The sequence below is a fragment of the Lissotriton vulgaris genome, chromosome 4_1 (genome assembly GCF_964263255.1).
Source record: "Lissotriton vulgaris chromosome 4_1, aLisVul1.2, whole genome shotgun sequence".
NCBI classification, from domain to species: domain Eukaryota; kingdom Metazoa; phylum Chordata; class Amphibia; order Caudata; family Salamandridae; genus Lissotriton; species Lissotriton vulgaris.
Window position 1 is genome coordinate 176,987,109 of NC_141691.1, and position 14,992 is coordinate 177,002,100.

Genomic DNA, 14,992 nt, shown 5'->3' on the forward strand with positions numbered 1-14,992 from the left:
GGCATTTGCCTAACTAGAAGAGAGAAAGTGGTTCTCTTCTCCTTGTAGCACCGTGGAAATATTATAATTGATTACCTGTATTTAGGACAGGTGTACATCCCTCAGTGGCGCCAATACCTAGTAAAATTACCACTATTCTAGTAGCTAAACACAGTTAAGGGCTGTCTTTCAGTCATATCTGCATTTTTGCTTTTGCCGGATCAACCATCCTTATTCAAGTCACCTGTTGTGGCGAGATTTCTCAAAGGTTTGTAACACCTGTTTCTGCCCAAGAAATTCATCCTGCCCCTGTGGGATTTAAACTGGTCCTCATTTTCTTTATGTGCTAGCCTTTTGAGGCATGGCACAACTGCTGTTTTAGGTTATGGACCATCAAGACCGCTTTTCTAATGGCTGTTACATCGGCCAGGAGGGTCAGCAAGTTAAAGGCTCTCTCAGTGCATTCACCATAATGACCTTCTACCCTGATGAACTGGTTCTTCGTACACGTGCCTCTTTCCTTCCAAAAGTGGTCACTCCTTTTTACACAGGCCAAACCATTACCCTACCTTCTTTCTTTGCCCCAACTCATCCTTTTAAAAGAGAGGAGAGAAGAGACTCCACTGTCAGGACTCAAACAGAGCGTTATTGTTCTACCTTGACCTCATAAAACTGTTCTAGGTTGAAGATCAACTCTTCATAGGGTATGTCGGGGACAAGAAAAGTAAGGCTTTGCAAAAACTAACCATCTCCCGATCGATAGTGCGCTGCCTAAAGATCTGCTATGCATTGGCCAAGAAGTACTGAGGACTTTTGCTCTCACTGTACAAGAAACAAAACTGCAAGCACTGCATTAGCTTGTGGAGTTCCGGTCCTGAACATATACCAGGCTGCTGCGTGTGTCTTCTTACACACTGTTACTAAGTGCTACTGCCTGGACAGTCAGGTATGTTGAGATGGACATTTTGTCTGTTCGGTCCTGTAGGACATTCTGGTTAGAATTGGGTTTGCGTCCTGCTTCAGGAAAGGCATTGCCTGGGTATCAATTACAATGTAAGGAATCTGCGTCTAGAAGTCTCTATCAGATGAACAAGTTACTTACCTTTCCTAAGGCTTTATCTGCTAGAAACTATCTAGCCGCAGATACTGTATCGACCCTCCTATGCTCCCCGCTCTGCAACCCGATTCAAGGATGAGGATTTTTCCCTTTGAAAAGGGTAATACAAATTCACACTAGTGGCTCATTTTCATTGTGGCTCCACACTCCTGATGTGGAAAGTCGCAAAAAATTAACTGACGGCAGAACACAGAGGTGAGGCCTATATAGCTACTACGTATATCAGTTCTGGCATGGATGACCACGCTGATGTGGAGCCGAACAATGCCACCTAACAGCGTGCAAGGGCACTGCAAAAAACATCTTGGTCCCGTCTGATGCCTGAGGATAATTCTAAGATAAGGATTCTGAGGCTAGTTAGAGTCACTACCAGATAAAGTGTTACCAAAGTAACTTGTTCCTCTGAGATCCTTTCCAGTCTGGTCTGTTTGTTATAGTAATTGGACTTAAACATTTAAGAGCTTATATAAAGGATGGTGTCATGCTGATAACTGTTGTAGTTTCTTTTTGATGCTCATCTACAGATGCGCTGATTCCATGAGAAATACTGATTGCTTGCATATGCTTTTTGTACTCACTTAAAAAAATGTTTTTAAGGTGATTGTAAAACTGAGCTTTAAACAGTGTTGATGTGGTACCAAAACTGCAAAGTTGAAATGCTAAAAACATGCCTATTCATTATTGTTGATTTTAAGTGCTATTCATAAATGTGCAAAAATCCAGAAGACATTTGGCACAAATGTTTTTTGCACTAGGAAGGTTTGCCCTATAAATGTGGTCATTATTGTAATTTAAAACCGTTTGTAAAAACAGTTTGTCTGCCTAATCAATCACAGTTTGGCCTTTATTTCCTAATTAGCTGGTTTGATTTTTAAACAAATTGCTGAAGTATAGGACTTTGAACAAATATGTTTTTATGGGTTGTTATTTTCGATCCATCTTAGCACTGTTGAGTAAGCATATGATGTTCCTTGTGCTTTTTGTAAGTGCTCTTTTTTATTCTGTTTTGTGCTTACTTACCCAGGTTCCCAGGAATATTGACCTGCCAAATTCAGTTCAGGTGCAAAAGGAGGAGCAGAAAAAAATTGATGAAGCAGGAACTCTCAATCCAGAAGAGACAGAGGAAAAAGAGAAACTACTTACGCAAGTAAAATGAAAATAAACAGTGCAATCATGCATTCATAATTGTATTTTTTTTTTGGACTCCACCTCTCTTTCCTTCAATGTGACATAACATCTATATTCATGAAGTGGAAGTTAAAGCTGAGGGGGTTATAAATGCTGTCTAATAGATGTACATTTTTAGTCTCCTCGTGGCCCTCAAAAATAGAGGAAAGGCTAAATTGAGCCGCGGGGTTAGAAACTATTACCATATTGACATACACTGACTCCTGGAGTGGATGTATTAGTTCGCTGAGCCACCAAACCTCATATTGTATTCATGTGTGCCATCTGTTCAATGACTGCACGCCTCTGATAAAGACTTCTCAAGCAGATTTCTCACCTTGTGAATTTCCCCCAGGATGGATCTGGGAATTTCAAAGCAATTCCCTTGCACATCGACAGGTGAGTCATGCAACTACGCTGCCGGTCCAGGCCATTATAAGACCGCGACCTCTAATTGCTGATGTCAGTTCCTTTATTTTCAATTTAGGGATGGGTGGAATTTTTGTACTCGCGCAAAGCTCAGCGAAACGGTAAAAAATCTCAGCGAGCACGCAAAAGTTCAGCGAACATGCGGCATTGCTTGTTCTGGCCGTTCGCTATGCTTTTTTCCTGTTCGCGAACACTGTTTGCGTGCTTGGGGAGAAATATCTTGCAAACACGCATTTTTAAAGCGCGAACAAGCAAAAAATTCCGCGAAGCCGCGATCGGGGAATTTTTGGCAATTCTGAGTTCTCCGCAGAACGTGAAATTACCCAAATTTCGCAAATTCCGTGAGCGGAACGGAATTTACCACCCAGGCCTACTTTCCATGCTCTTCGATGCAGATCTGGAGCTAGCAGTCCTGTATCCTAACCGAAATTTCCTGCAGAAAAACTTGTTTGTGTCACCAAACTATTTTAGGGTGCAATTATGGGCCCTAAAACTACAGCATTCAAGCCCAGTTTTGATTGTCAATGACAAATGCGTATGAGAGACATACACAAAGTCTGCCTGTGGTGCCTCAGTACCATGGACACTACAAAGTATTGTATGTGATGGGAAAATGTAATTCTCAACCATGCTGACAAACTCGCTGTTGCCGAGCTCTGAAGGAAGTCACAAAAGCAGTCTCAAACCCGGTCAAAGGCATAGTCGCGCTCTCTCTCCTGCAGCGGAACCCAAGATTGCTACATATCAAGATCGTGGATGTTGGAATTGGAGGTCCCTGTCACTTACCACCCCCACCACCAAATGCTGGAGGCCTGCGTCCCCAACCCCTCGCTTCAACCCTAGGCTGAGTAAGGCCACCATCTGAGATAGCCCTGCTCACCTCTTTAGTAGCTTGGCACGAGCAGCCAGGCTTATCTCCAAGGCACTAGTGTTCAGTATGTGCAACCACGCTCACAGTAACCCCATGATGTCATCACAAATAGACTCCACACAAGTATTGATAAACATTTGTATAATCTTTATATAAGCAATTATACGATACGACCAAACGATACAAAATCAACATATAAGAATGGGTAGTTTTCTTTCCGGTGGGTTGGTATGTTCTGATCCCAACCACCACTTCTAACCAACAGCTAAGCTCACTTCTAACCGTTTCCCAAAAGGTTAGGCAAGTCATATTGCTAGAATCACACATGTTGCAAAAGTAAACAATACTGCAATGCTTAATGATATTCTCTTATACTGTGCAACAGAGAAACAATGCCAAATGTAGCGCCACAGTCATGTACTTGCAATTGAAGGAATAATGCAATGAGTATCACCACCAGCATGCCATGTACTAGGAAGAAACAAAGCACTGCTTCACGCTACAATCCTGTGCAATAAAGAAATAATGCACTGTGCCACGTTATACTCAGATACTGTACACTGAAGAAATAATGCAATGCGCCACGTTACAATCAGGTAATATGCAATGGAGAAATATCCCAGCTCGTAGCGCACTAAGCATAAAGTGTGTCCGGCACAAATGAGGTCAGGCGTCATACGATAGTTTGTTAGCAGCAATAATGCAAAGTATAATACGACAGTTGTACGTGCTCCATTAACATTCCCCTCGTTATGGATCAAATGATAACACAAAAAGTACTGCTTCCCACTCCGACCCCAGTACTGCCCCATCTTAGGTCAGCACGGGCCGGGATCCGAGCGGAAGCAACAGCGAAGAGAGTGTCCCTCCGGCCCGCACCCCACCCCAGGTGTTGATTCACGTGAGTGGGTGAGATCCCACTCTCCTCCCTGACGTCTGCGACTTGGGCCTTGATTCAGAACTTCGTCACAGGTTGCGGCGGACTCGGGCCGGCGGCTCAGCTCTATCGTGGCTGCTGTTGCTGGCCGCTACTGATCGACTCCTAGGGCCCCAATGACTTGGCCCTCACTCCGGCGGTCTCAGTCCACACCAAGACCCGCCCTCAGCTCTGTGGAGACTTAACTTCAATTTGGTGCACACCCAAACCCGGAACTCCTCACCAGCACCTCTGGTTGCAATTTGACATGCACACTGCGCGTCTGAGACTCGCCTCGTCTCTGATGCTCACGACGATCCGGCTCTCTTCACCAATGTGCTGCTTGCACCTCAACAAGCACCCTGCTCATTCGAGCCTCTCCTCCTCTCCTGGTGCACACGATGTCCAGGCGCTTTTCACCAATGCCCTGGCTGCACCACGACACACACTCTTGCGTGTTTGAGTCTCAACTCTTCTCCCGGTGCACACGATGTCCAGGCGCCCTTCCCTAATGCCCTGGCTGCACCACGACACCCACTCTTGCACGTTGGAGACTCACTTCTTCTTTTGGTGCCTACGAGACCCCGGCGCTCTTCACCAACACCCGGGCTGCACCACAACACGCACCAAGCACGTCCGAGATTCACTTCCTCTGTTGGTGCACACGATGTCCAGGCACTTCTCACCAACTCCCTGGCTGCACCACGACACACATACTGCGGGTCCGAGTTCCACTTGGACCTCCAGGTGCCCAAGATCACAGGGCAGAACTTGCAAAGGCCTCAGGCTAGACAGAGCACACACACCCACGGCGTATCTGAGAGTCTTCTCTGGAAACTTTTATATTCCTGTATTTCCAAAACAGGGAGCCAGCTCACCTCGGGCCCTTGGGCTTTCAAGACACAGCACAAAGCACAGTCTTCTTCAAGCAGGGGCATCCAGTGCCTCCAAGCACAGTCCCAACAGCCTCTTCTTTAGATAGAACAGCAAACCGTAGACCAGCCCCAGATCAGGAAGTAAGAATTGGTCTATCCACAGCAGTCTCTTCAGTTGCACCTTCTTTTGCAGAGGTTTCTCTTGACCACAGAATGGGTCCAAGCCTTTTCACTCTCAATCCATATCTGTTTCATTTCCAACGTTAAGGGTCTTCAGCTCCCATAGTTATACCCCTTAATGTCTTTGAAGTTTGTATTTGTTCAGGGGTCCCTGACCCCTCCCTAAATCAGTGCAGGGTGTCTCCCTCCCAGTGTCACCTCTCTCCCTTTGATACTGGGGGTCTGGATCCTTAATCACTCAGCCGGAGGTGGGTCTATTGGTTTATAGCACCAGCCCAGGCCTATTCACCTCCCGGGCTTCTCTTCCCCCTGCTCTCCAGATTCAGGTCAGCCTGGTGCCATCTCAACCCCTCTCTGGGTCAAGACCTCTCCCAGCTCCTCTCACCTTTCAGTTCCATACAGACAATCCACATTTCAGAGACACACAGAAATGCTTAGAGCATAAAACTCAACCGCTTTCTAAAATAGTAGTTTATGAACACACAGTGACAAAACCACCTTCACAGAAAGATGCATTATGACACTGTGAGTCCGTACATAGCAAACTTCCCCTCTCCTTTATAAACTGACAGGAAACTAGGCTTACAAACACAACACCCAGCCTCCCCCATTCTGTCCTATGGGCAGAATGGCCTTTCAGCAGTGAAAAACGAAATAGAGAGTTGTTCACTGTCAGAACATAACACACATCTCATTTTACCTACACTGCACCCTGCCCAGGGATTACTCAGTACCTACCACAGGTGTGCCCCATGTGTATGTAAAATGGAAAGTCAGGCCTGACAAGTGGATGCACTTGTCAGGACTACATGCTAACGTAGCATTCTCTTCCAGGGGATCCTCATCAATAGTCATAAGCATTAGAATATTCCCGCCCATGCGCGGGACCCCGGAAACACTACAATATGTGTGCCCCACATATATATAATTATATATATATACATATATATATATATATACAAATAAGCAACTGGAGCCTCATACACATCAGAGCTGAATCATGCTGCAAGGACTTCCCATCATAACATGAGAAACATGCATTAGAAATAGGGAAAAAACAACAATAAAACATGTTTTGAAACTGTTTTAATGCTTAGTAGACAGTAGAAAATCCCATAAAGGACTGAAAGCATAGACAGCCCCCAGGCTGCATTGCAAACCACAGTCTAAAAAGACTGAAAAGCTAACTCATAGCAACACAGAAATAAACTGACACCGTGCCTTTAAAGCACTCCTGACCCCCAGCTTCCCATCATGCCTCCGGGGTGACGGTTGGGTCAGTTGTTCTTTCCGGCTCCTTCAGGAAAGATCCTGGCAACACAGGTGCCCTTCTTTCTGATTTTTGGCAGAAATTCTCTTCACTTTTCACAACTTTAATACCTTACTTCGACGTTTTTCATCTTTTGAAGTAAGGGAATGTCTTTTTTTGGCAGTTTTGGGCATTTCTAACATCTTAAAATGCCATCTCTTTTTGACTCCTGCCCTACTTGTGGTAAAAAGAAGGCCAAGACTGACTCGCATGAGGTCCGTATACTTTGTCTCCCTGAGGATCATGATCCTAAAACCTGTCCTCACTGCCAAACCCTGTCCAGGAGAACCCTGAATTCGCCTGTATGGCCTGGCAGATAAATCATCTAGAGGAAGGTCTCCGGTGAGGAAGGGCTCCAAGAGGTCTAGAACACCATCTAGAAGCAAGACCTCACATCCTTCAACTTCAGCATTGGGCTCGGCGCTGAGAAAAGATCTACCGGTAGGTCATTTATCCAAGAAAAGACCTTCGACAGCGGGCTCGCCATCGAGAAGAAAGAGTCATTCAGGTACATCGTCGACGTCGAAGATTCGTGATCCTCCGCCGTCGACAACCCGGGGACGATCGGCGTCGAGGGACAAAAGCCCTCCGCCATCGTTAACCCGGCGAAGATCGGCGTCGAGGAACGTCACCCCTCCACTGTCGTCAACCCGGCAACTATTGGCGTCGAGGAGCATCACCCCTCCGCCGTCGTCAACAATGCGGCGATCAGCGTTGAGAAGCATCACCCCTCTGCCGTCGTCACCCCGGCGACGATCGGCGTTGAGGAGTAGAGGCCCTCCACCGTCGTCGACACGACGTTCGGCGTCGAGAGCAGGTTCACCTCCGTCATCGCAGATCCATCAGCAATCGACGTCGAGAGCCAATAGTCCTCCGCCGTCGTCAACTTGGCGGCGATCGGCGTCGAGGGTGAGATCTCAGTTGTCGTCTCGACGGCGTTCGGTGTCGAGGGCGCATACCCCCCGCCGTCATCTTGCAGACCTTCGACGTCGAGATTGGACACTGCTCCGCTGTCGTCTCAGCGCGCTCCGCGTCGAGAGAGAGAAGTCCTCCGCCGTTCGACGTTGAAGCATCAGCATTCTTCACCTGCTTCTCACCGGCACCGGTCGCCGTCGAGACAACGTTTGATGTCGAGCAGACGGGAGATCCATACAGCGTTGTCCCCGACACCGAGAAGTCAGGAACCAAGATCGACGTCAAGAATGCGTGCTGGTTCGGTGTCGAGAGGCTCACGCCCGACGTCGAGACCTGCCTCAGTGAGATCTAGAGAGGGATCGGTTGTCCTGGTGACGGAGTCAGCCTCACGCCATTCGTCCTCTCACTCTTCCAGGCGGGCTTCTACAAGATCAGCCACTCCGGAAGCCAGAAGCCAGGTCCACAAGTCTCCCTCACGACAAAAGGAGGCTCCTTCTGCTGTTCGGTTGTCCCCAAGATGGCAACTGCCCTTACATCACTGGCAGGATTCACGGGCGACGAGGCGAATGCAGGAGTATGCCAGTCCTGTTCACAGGTCTCCTCTTCAAAGACTGGTGGAAGAAGTGGACAGGGAGAGCACTCCCAGACATAGAGCCCACACAGAGAGGTCCCTTGAGGAAAGGCACTATAGATCACGTTCCCCCAGACGGGAGGAACGCGCAGTCAGATCACGAGAAAGAAGGCACAGTGATCCTCGCAGAAGTAGAAGAACACCATCTACTTCCTCTACCCGCTCCTCAAAGAGGGATTATTCCCCTACGCTCTCGGACAGCCCTATCTCTAGGGTCTCTCCAATAGATGACATTAATACCTACCATGAGGTTCTGCAGAGAGGGGCTCAGAAACTCAGCATCGAGATGTCTGTTCCTCAAATCACAACAACAGTGATTTTCGAGACACTTCATCAGGAGACTTCATCTCGACCATTGCTTCCCTTGGTTCCAGGGATTCTTGACATTGTCATGGACACTTTGCTGTCTCCAGCGACTATTAAGGCGGTGCCGGCTTGCATCCAATAGAAATCCAAGCCAACTGCCTCAGATTTGGTCTTCGTTAAAACGGATCCACCTGCAGACTCAGTGATCGTAGCCGCAGCACGAAAAGCACATGCTGTCACTGCTACTTCCTCGGTTCCACCGGATAAAGAAAGCAGGACCCAGGACCATGGGGTCGCAGGGTCTGCAATTCTGCGGCTTCTACCCTAAAGGTCTCCAGCGCGGCTGCCTTGTTCGGCTGTTATGACAGATCTTTATGGGATTCCTTGGAACGCTTCAAGACCAGGCTGCCAAAGGAAGACCAGAAGGACTTTGACGAGATAGTAACCGAAGGATCTCTGGTGGCAAACCAGTTGATTAGCACAGCGGCGAACGGCGCGGTGCTATCGGCGCACTCTTACGCGCATGGAATATGCGCCAGGAGATCATCCTGGTTGAGATTGAAAGAACTCAAACCGGATGCGCAACAGAGAATCTTGAACCTCCCATTCTCTGGCTCCTCTCTCTTCGGCACCCACGCAGAAGAGGAGATGAATAGAATGAAAACCGAACTGGACACTCTCAAGGCAGTCGATTTTGAGAAAAAGAAAGAGTTCAAGCGTCGGTACAGACCAAACCAATGCAAGGGGCCTCAGCAAAGGGTTCAAACCCCTCAGTGGTCCCAGAACAAGAACAAGGGCAAGTCCCAGTTTCAGGGAAGAAAGTCAAACAGAGGTAGAGGTGGTCACCAGCAGCAATCCTCTACCACAGCGAGAGCAGGAGGGAAGTCATGAGTAGTGGCTTCCTCTGATGCCGTTGCCCACGCCAGTGGGAGGAAGTGCTTCACAACATCTGGCTGAGTGGTGCAGCATCACAAAAGATCGTTGGGTGCTGAATATACTGCGCAATGGATACACGCTACGTTTCTGTGCGCTTCCAAAGGACAAACCGCCAGAAAAAGTCTCGTTCTCACCAGATAAAGCTGCTTCGAAAGGAGGTAAAGGCGCTTCTTCAAAAGCAAGCTATCGAAGAAGTTCCTCCCTCTCAAAGAGGAAGAGGAGTTTACTCCAGGTACTTTCTTGTCCCTAAAAAAGATCAGGAGCACAAGTTTCGTTCTATCCTGGACCTTCGACTTCTGAACAAGGTCATAGTGAAGGAGAAGTTTCGCAAGTTGGTCCTTCACCAAATATGTCCACATCTAAAAGTAGGAGATTGGATGTGTTCAGTGGACCTCCAAGATGCGTACTTCCATATTACGATTGCACAACATCATCGCAAGTACCTGCGGTTTGTGGTCGGCCACAAACACTACCAGTACAAAGTCCTGCCCTTCGGGCTCAAGTCAGCTCCGTGAGTCTTCACCAAATGCATGGCAGTGGTGGCAGCCTTCCTGCACAGAAAAGGTCTCTTCGTCTATCCATACTTGGACTACTGGCTTCTGGTCCTTCCCCTCTGCAAGTGAGAAACGACTTCCAAGTCTGTCTGCAACAGTTACACAATCTCGGCCTCCATGTCAACATGGAGAAGTCAGTGCAACAGCCCATCCAGACCATCCATTACCTAGGCTCCGTTCTTGACACAAGCTTGGGAAGAGCGTTTCTTTCGGAGGAGAGACTTTCTTTAATGCAGCAGAAGTGCAGGATTCTACTCCAGATGCCGAGTCCAACAGTCCGGCAGATGGCATACCTGCTGGGATCCATGGCTTCCTGCATCTTTCTCATCCCCAACCCCAGGCTGAGAATGCGCCCATTGCAGCAGACTCTGGAGGACCAGTGGGATCAATCGACAGGCCGCTGGGAAGATCGGATCGGTCTTTCCCAGGCAGCGAGATCCTCCATCAAATGGTGGACTCAGCTTCGGAATCTGTTGGTGGGAGTCCCTTTTCACCAGCCCCTTCCAGTGCAATCGGTGGTGACAGACGCGTCTCTGCAAGCCTGGGGGGCACACATGGGGTGCCTTCAGATACAAGGACGGTGGTCGGCAAAGGAGCAATCCTACCACATCAACATACTGGAGATGCGAGCAGTTCACCTTGCTCTGAAAGCTTTTCTACCTGCAATCGAATCCAGCTCGGTCCTGGTCCAGACCGACAACATGACCACCAGGTTTTATTTAAAGAAACAGGGTGGTACACGGTCACGTCCTCTCTCCCTGGAGTCCCAGGCGATCTGGCACTGGCTTCTCGCCTGGAACCTCTCGGTGGTGGCAGTGCACCTTCCAGGAGAGCAAAATATCAAGACAGACGCACTCAGCCGACACTTCGGAGATCAGCCAGACTGGGTGCTAAACGACGAGGTGGTGGCAGACCTTTTGCATCGTTAGGGTCATCCAGCAATAGATTTGTTCGCAGACGACAAAAGCAAAAAATGCCACACCTTCGCATCCAGATTCCACTGTCCAGGGACAAGGGGGAATGCGCTTTTGATGGATTGGTCAGGGACATTTGCCTACGCCTTTCCTCCCCTGCCTCTAATCCCGAAGGTGGTGTTCAAGCTCATCAGATCCAACATGAAGATGATTCAGATAGCTCCAGACTGGCCACGGCAGTTGTGGTACCCGGACCTTCTTCATCTGTCGGTACTTCCACACAGGAGACTACCTTGCAGGCCGGACCTACTGTTCAAGATGAGCGGGAGGATTCTTTATCCCAACCTTCCCTCTCTGAACTTGACAGCATGGCTCCTAAGGTCCTGATATACCGGCATTTGAAACTGCCTCCTGACAACCCGAGCTGTGTTTCCTGACGGAGACGTGGTTGAAACCCCATTCGGTCCTGATGATTACCCTTGGCATTCCGGAAGGATATAAAATAGTGAGGATGGATAGACCCAAAAAGGCTGGTGGTGGTATCGCCATAGTTCATAAATGCGACATAACCATCTCAATACTGGATCACTGTTGTACTGCTGATATGGAACTAATGATCTTTAGGATCAATACTCCTACAAGGGCCGGTTGGAAAGGGGCCTTAGTTTATCGCCCCCCTGGCTCGTGAACGACTTTTTCCATCTCACTAGTTGAAGCATTGGCCCCGTACACTTACCCCGGGAATGATTTTTTGCTCCTAGGGGACTTCAATGTACATAGTGAATTGATGGACAATGTGGAGGCTCAGTCCCTTTTAGCCAATATTCTCCTATTGGGGATAATACTGGCCCCACCCATCGGGCAGGACATACTTTGGATCTTGTTCTATTCAACTCCCCTAACATCGTATGTTATCCCCCCAAACAGGTAAATTGGACTGATCACTCGGTAATAGAATTTGTTATGCCTGATTGGATTAAACCCCCGAGCCAGCCATTACCTCCACCTCTGCTGCGAAGACAATGGCATAAAATCTCTCAATAAGTCTTGCGAGAGAAATATGTTGAACCACGATTTTTAGCCTCCGATAACATTGAATTGGCCCTGTCTAAATACAATCTTGCCATCTACGCTGCGGTGGAAACCATTGCCCCTCTAAAAATACATAAGCCACGGACTGCACAATGGCAGGAAGCTTGGTTTACTGACCAATTAAGATCTTATAAACAGGCCTGTAGGAAGCTTGAAAAAACTTGGAGATCGTCTCATTCTGAGGTCGATAAGAATTGCTATTTCTCAGCCTTGGCTTCCTATCATAAGAACATTAGGTCAGCCCGTTAGACCTATATTGCCTCACAACTCACGGAGGCAGGTAATGCTCCCAAGGTTTTCTATCGGATGCTCCAGACATTTACTAAACCAAGGGCTTGTGAGAGTCCTGATCTATCGTCGCAACAACTTTACGACAACATATCCCTCTATTTTACCAACAAGATAGACAGGATCTATGATAAAATCACTGACTCAAGCCTTCATATGGGTTGGCTTCTGTTACCATCTCAGGAAAGAAGGGCAGCCAATTCCATCATGCTTACCGAGTTTCCTGCTGCCTCCCTGGGTGAGGTAGAGGACCTCATTGGTCAAATCAAGAGTGGCTCACCTTCAGACCTTATCCTGGCAACCTTGGCATCGGTGGGTAGGGTACTCGGTCCTACGATCCAGTCCCTCCTCAGCCTATCTCTTGCCGAGGGCCGGGTTCCACAAGAGTGGAAGACAGCAATGGTTAGACCTATTCGGAAGCACTCTTCCATCCCATGGACTGAACTGTCCAACCTAATGCCTATATCGCTCCTTCCGTACTTGGGCAAATTAACGGAAAAGCACGTTAATATCTAGCTTTATCAAGCGCACAGGAAACCTGAACAATTCCCAGTCAAGCTTCAGACCACGTCATAGCACCGAATCTGCTCTCCTCTCGGTGACAGATGACATCCGTATGTACCAGGATAAAGGGCATTCAGTGATTCTGGTGCTACTGAATTTATCGGCAGCGTTCGATACCATATCACATGACATCTTGCTCAGGCGGCTGGTAGAGGCTGGGCTTGAGGGTTCGGCATTGGCCTGGTTGAGGAGCTTCCTATCTGACCGTACACAGAGTGTTACTATGGGCTCATTTAGATCTGCCTCGGTAGAACTCACAAAGGGGGTGCCACAGGGGTCTTGTTTAAGCACTACCCTTTTTAACATCTATGTGGCCCCCCTGGCCAGCATTATAAGATCTTACGGTTTTATCCCAGTGTCATATGCTGATGACACTCAGCTCCTCTTCCCTTTTAAGTCTCTAAACTCGCTGGTCAAACAATCCTTCTGCGAAGGTATGAAGGCGGTCTCTCAGTGGATGGCTTTGAATTTCCTACAGTGTAATGTGGGGAAAATTGAGGTTATGCTTTTTGGGGAAGCCACAATGCTGTGGACTCCAGACTGGTGGCCCCCAGAGTTAGGACCTGTCCCTGTCCCCAAACAGGTGGTAAAGAACCTGGGCATGCGGCTAGATCGAGATCTGTCTTTTAAGGATAACGTAAATCAGACAGTTGGATCTTGTCTTCATGTAATTGGGCTACTTCGTAAAGTATTCCCTTTACTCCCAGATACAACCAGGAAGACGCTGGTCCAGGCACTGGTGCTTAGCCGCCTGGATTACTGTAATGGGCTGCTGACATCGGCAAATGAGGGTGTTCTCAGCAGATTTCAGATGGTGCAAAACACTGCTGCAAGGCTGGTTCTGAATGCTCCACCTAGATCCCCCTCAAGCCCCTTGTTAGAAAAACTACAATGGCTACCGATTCACCAACCCGTCAAATTTAAGACCTGCTGTGTGGTTCATAAGGGTATTCTTGGTCTAGGCCCCTCATACCTAGTGGAAAAGTTAATCCCTTATAACCCGGTACGTACCCTCCGCTCCAGCAATCAATCTCTGCTGCAAGTACCAATTGTTAAAAAAGTAAGACAGGGCAGAAGGGCTCTGTCTTATCTGGGACCCTGCCTCTGGAATAAACTCCCTGAGTCTCTCAAACTTTGCACTGATCATTTGATCTTTAGAAAACGTCTAAAAACCTTCTTATTCCAGGCTCAGTAACTCTCCTAGATTTCAGGACAGTGTTACCTCTCTTTTGCGGTGGGCGCAGAGATACTCCTATGGGAGTCAATTCTATCGCGGTACAAACCTTTAAATAAATAAATAAATAAATAAATTGCATGCACATTTTCAAAGAGACTAAGAGACCCTTCACAAGAGCGTCATATCCGTTTAAGTGGAAGAGGTTTTTTCTTTGGTGTAGAGAGCATCACCTCGATCCTACGAAGGGGCAGGAGGATGTCATTCTTCCTTACCTTCTGTACTTAGCAAGATCTGGGTTGAAGTATGCTTCTATCAGGGTGCATTTGTCGGCCATTACGGCGTACAGGAAGTCACCTAGCCAACCCTCCTTTTTCCAAATGCAGGTGGTCAAGGACTTCTTACAGGGGTTGGAGAAGGTTTAGCCCCCGTTCGAAACCCTTCTTCTCCATGGCTGTTGAACCTGGTGTTATCTAAGTTGATGGGCCCACCTTTTGAGCTCATCCACAGAGCATCTTTGCAGCATTTGTCTTGGAAGGCCGCTTTTCTAGTAGCCATTACATCAGCGCGCAAAGTAAGCGAAATCCAAGCGCTTTGTATGAAAGAGCCTTACACTGTTTTCCATCACAACAGAGTAGTCTTGAGGGCGCATCCGTCTTTTCTCCCGAAGGTTGTGTCTGATTTTCATAGTAATCAGTCCATTTCCCTTCCATCTATTTTCCCAACCCTGCGACCCCGGCTGAGCGGGCGCTGCATTCCTTGGACCTCAAAAGAG

The 14,992-nt window shown here is 48.0% G+C and overlaps 1 protein-coding gene across 2 annotated transcripts in view; it reads left to right on the plus strand.

Moving 5' to 3' along the window:
* Window positions 1-14,992, plus strand: part of SMARCA1 (SNF2 related chromatin remodeling ATPase 1) — a 2,209,746-nt gene that overhangs the window by 1,929,636 nt on the left and 265,118 nt on the right. For both annotated transcript variants that reach the window (XM_086918497.1, XM_086918496.1), the window contains one exon: window positions 2,121-2,243. In XM_086918497.1, coding sequence (XP_086774623.1) covers window positions 2,121-2,243 — 123 coding nt within the window. The remainder of the gene's footprint in view (window positions 1-2,120; window positions 2,244-14,992) is intronic.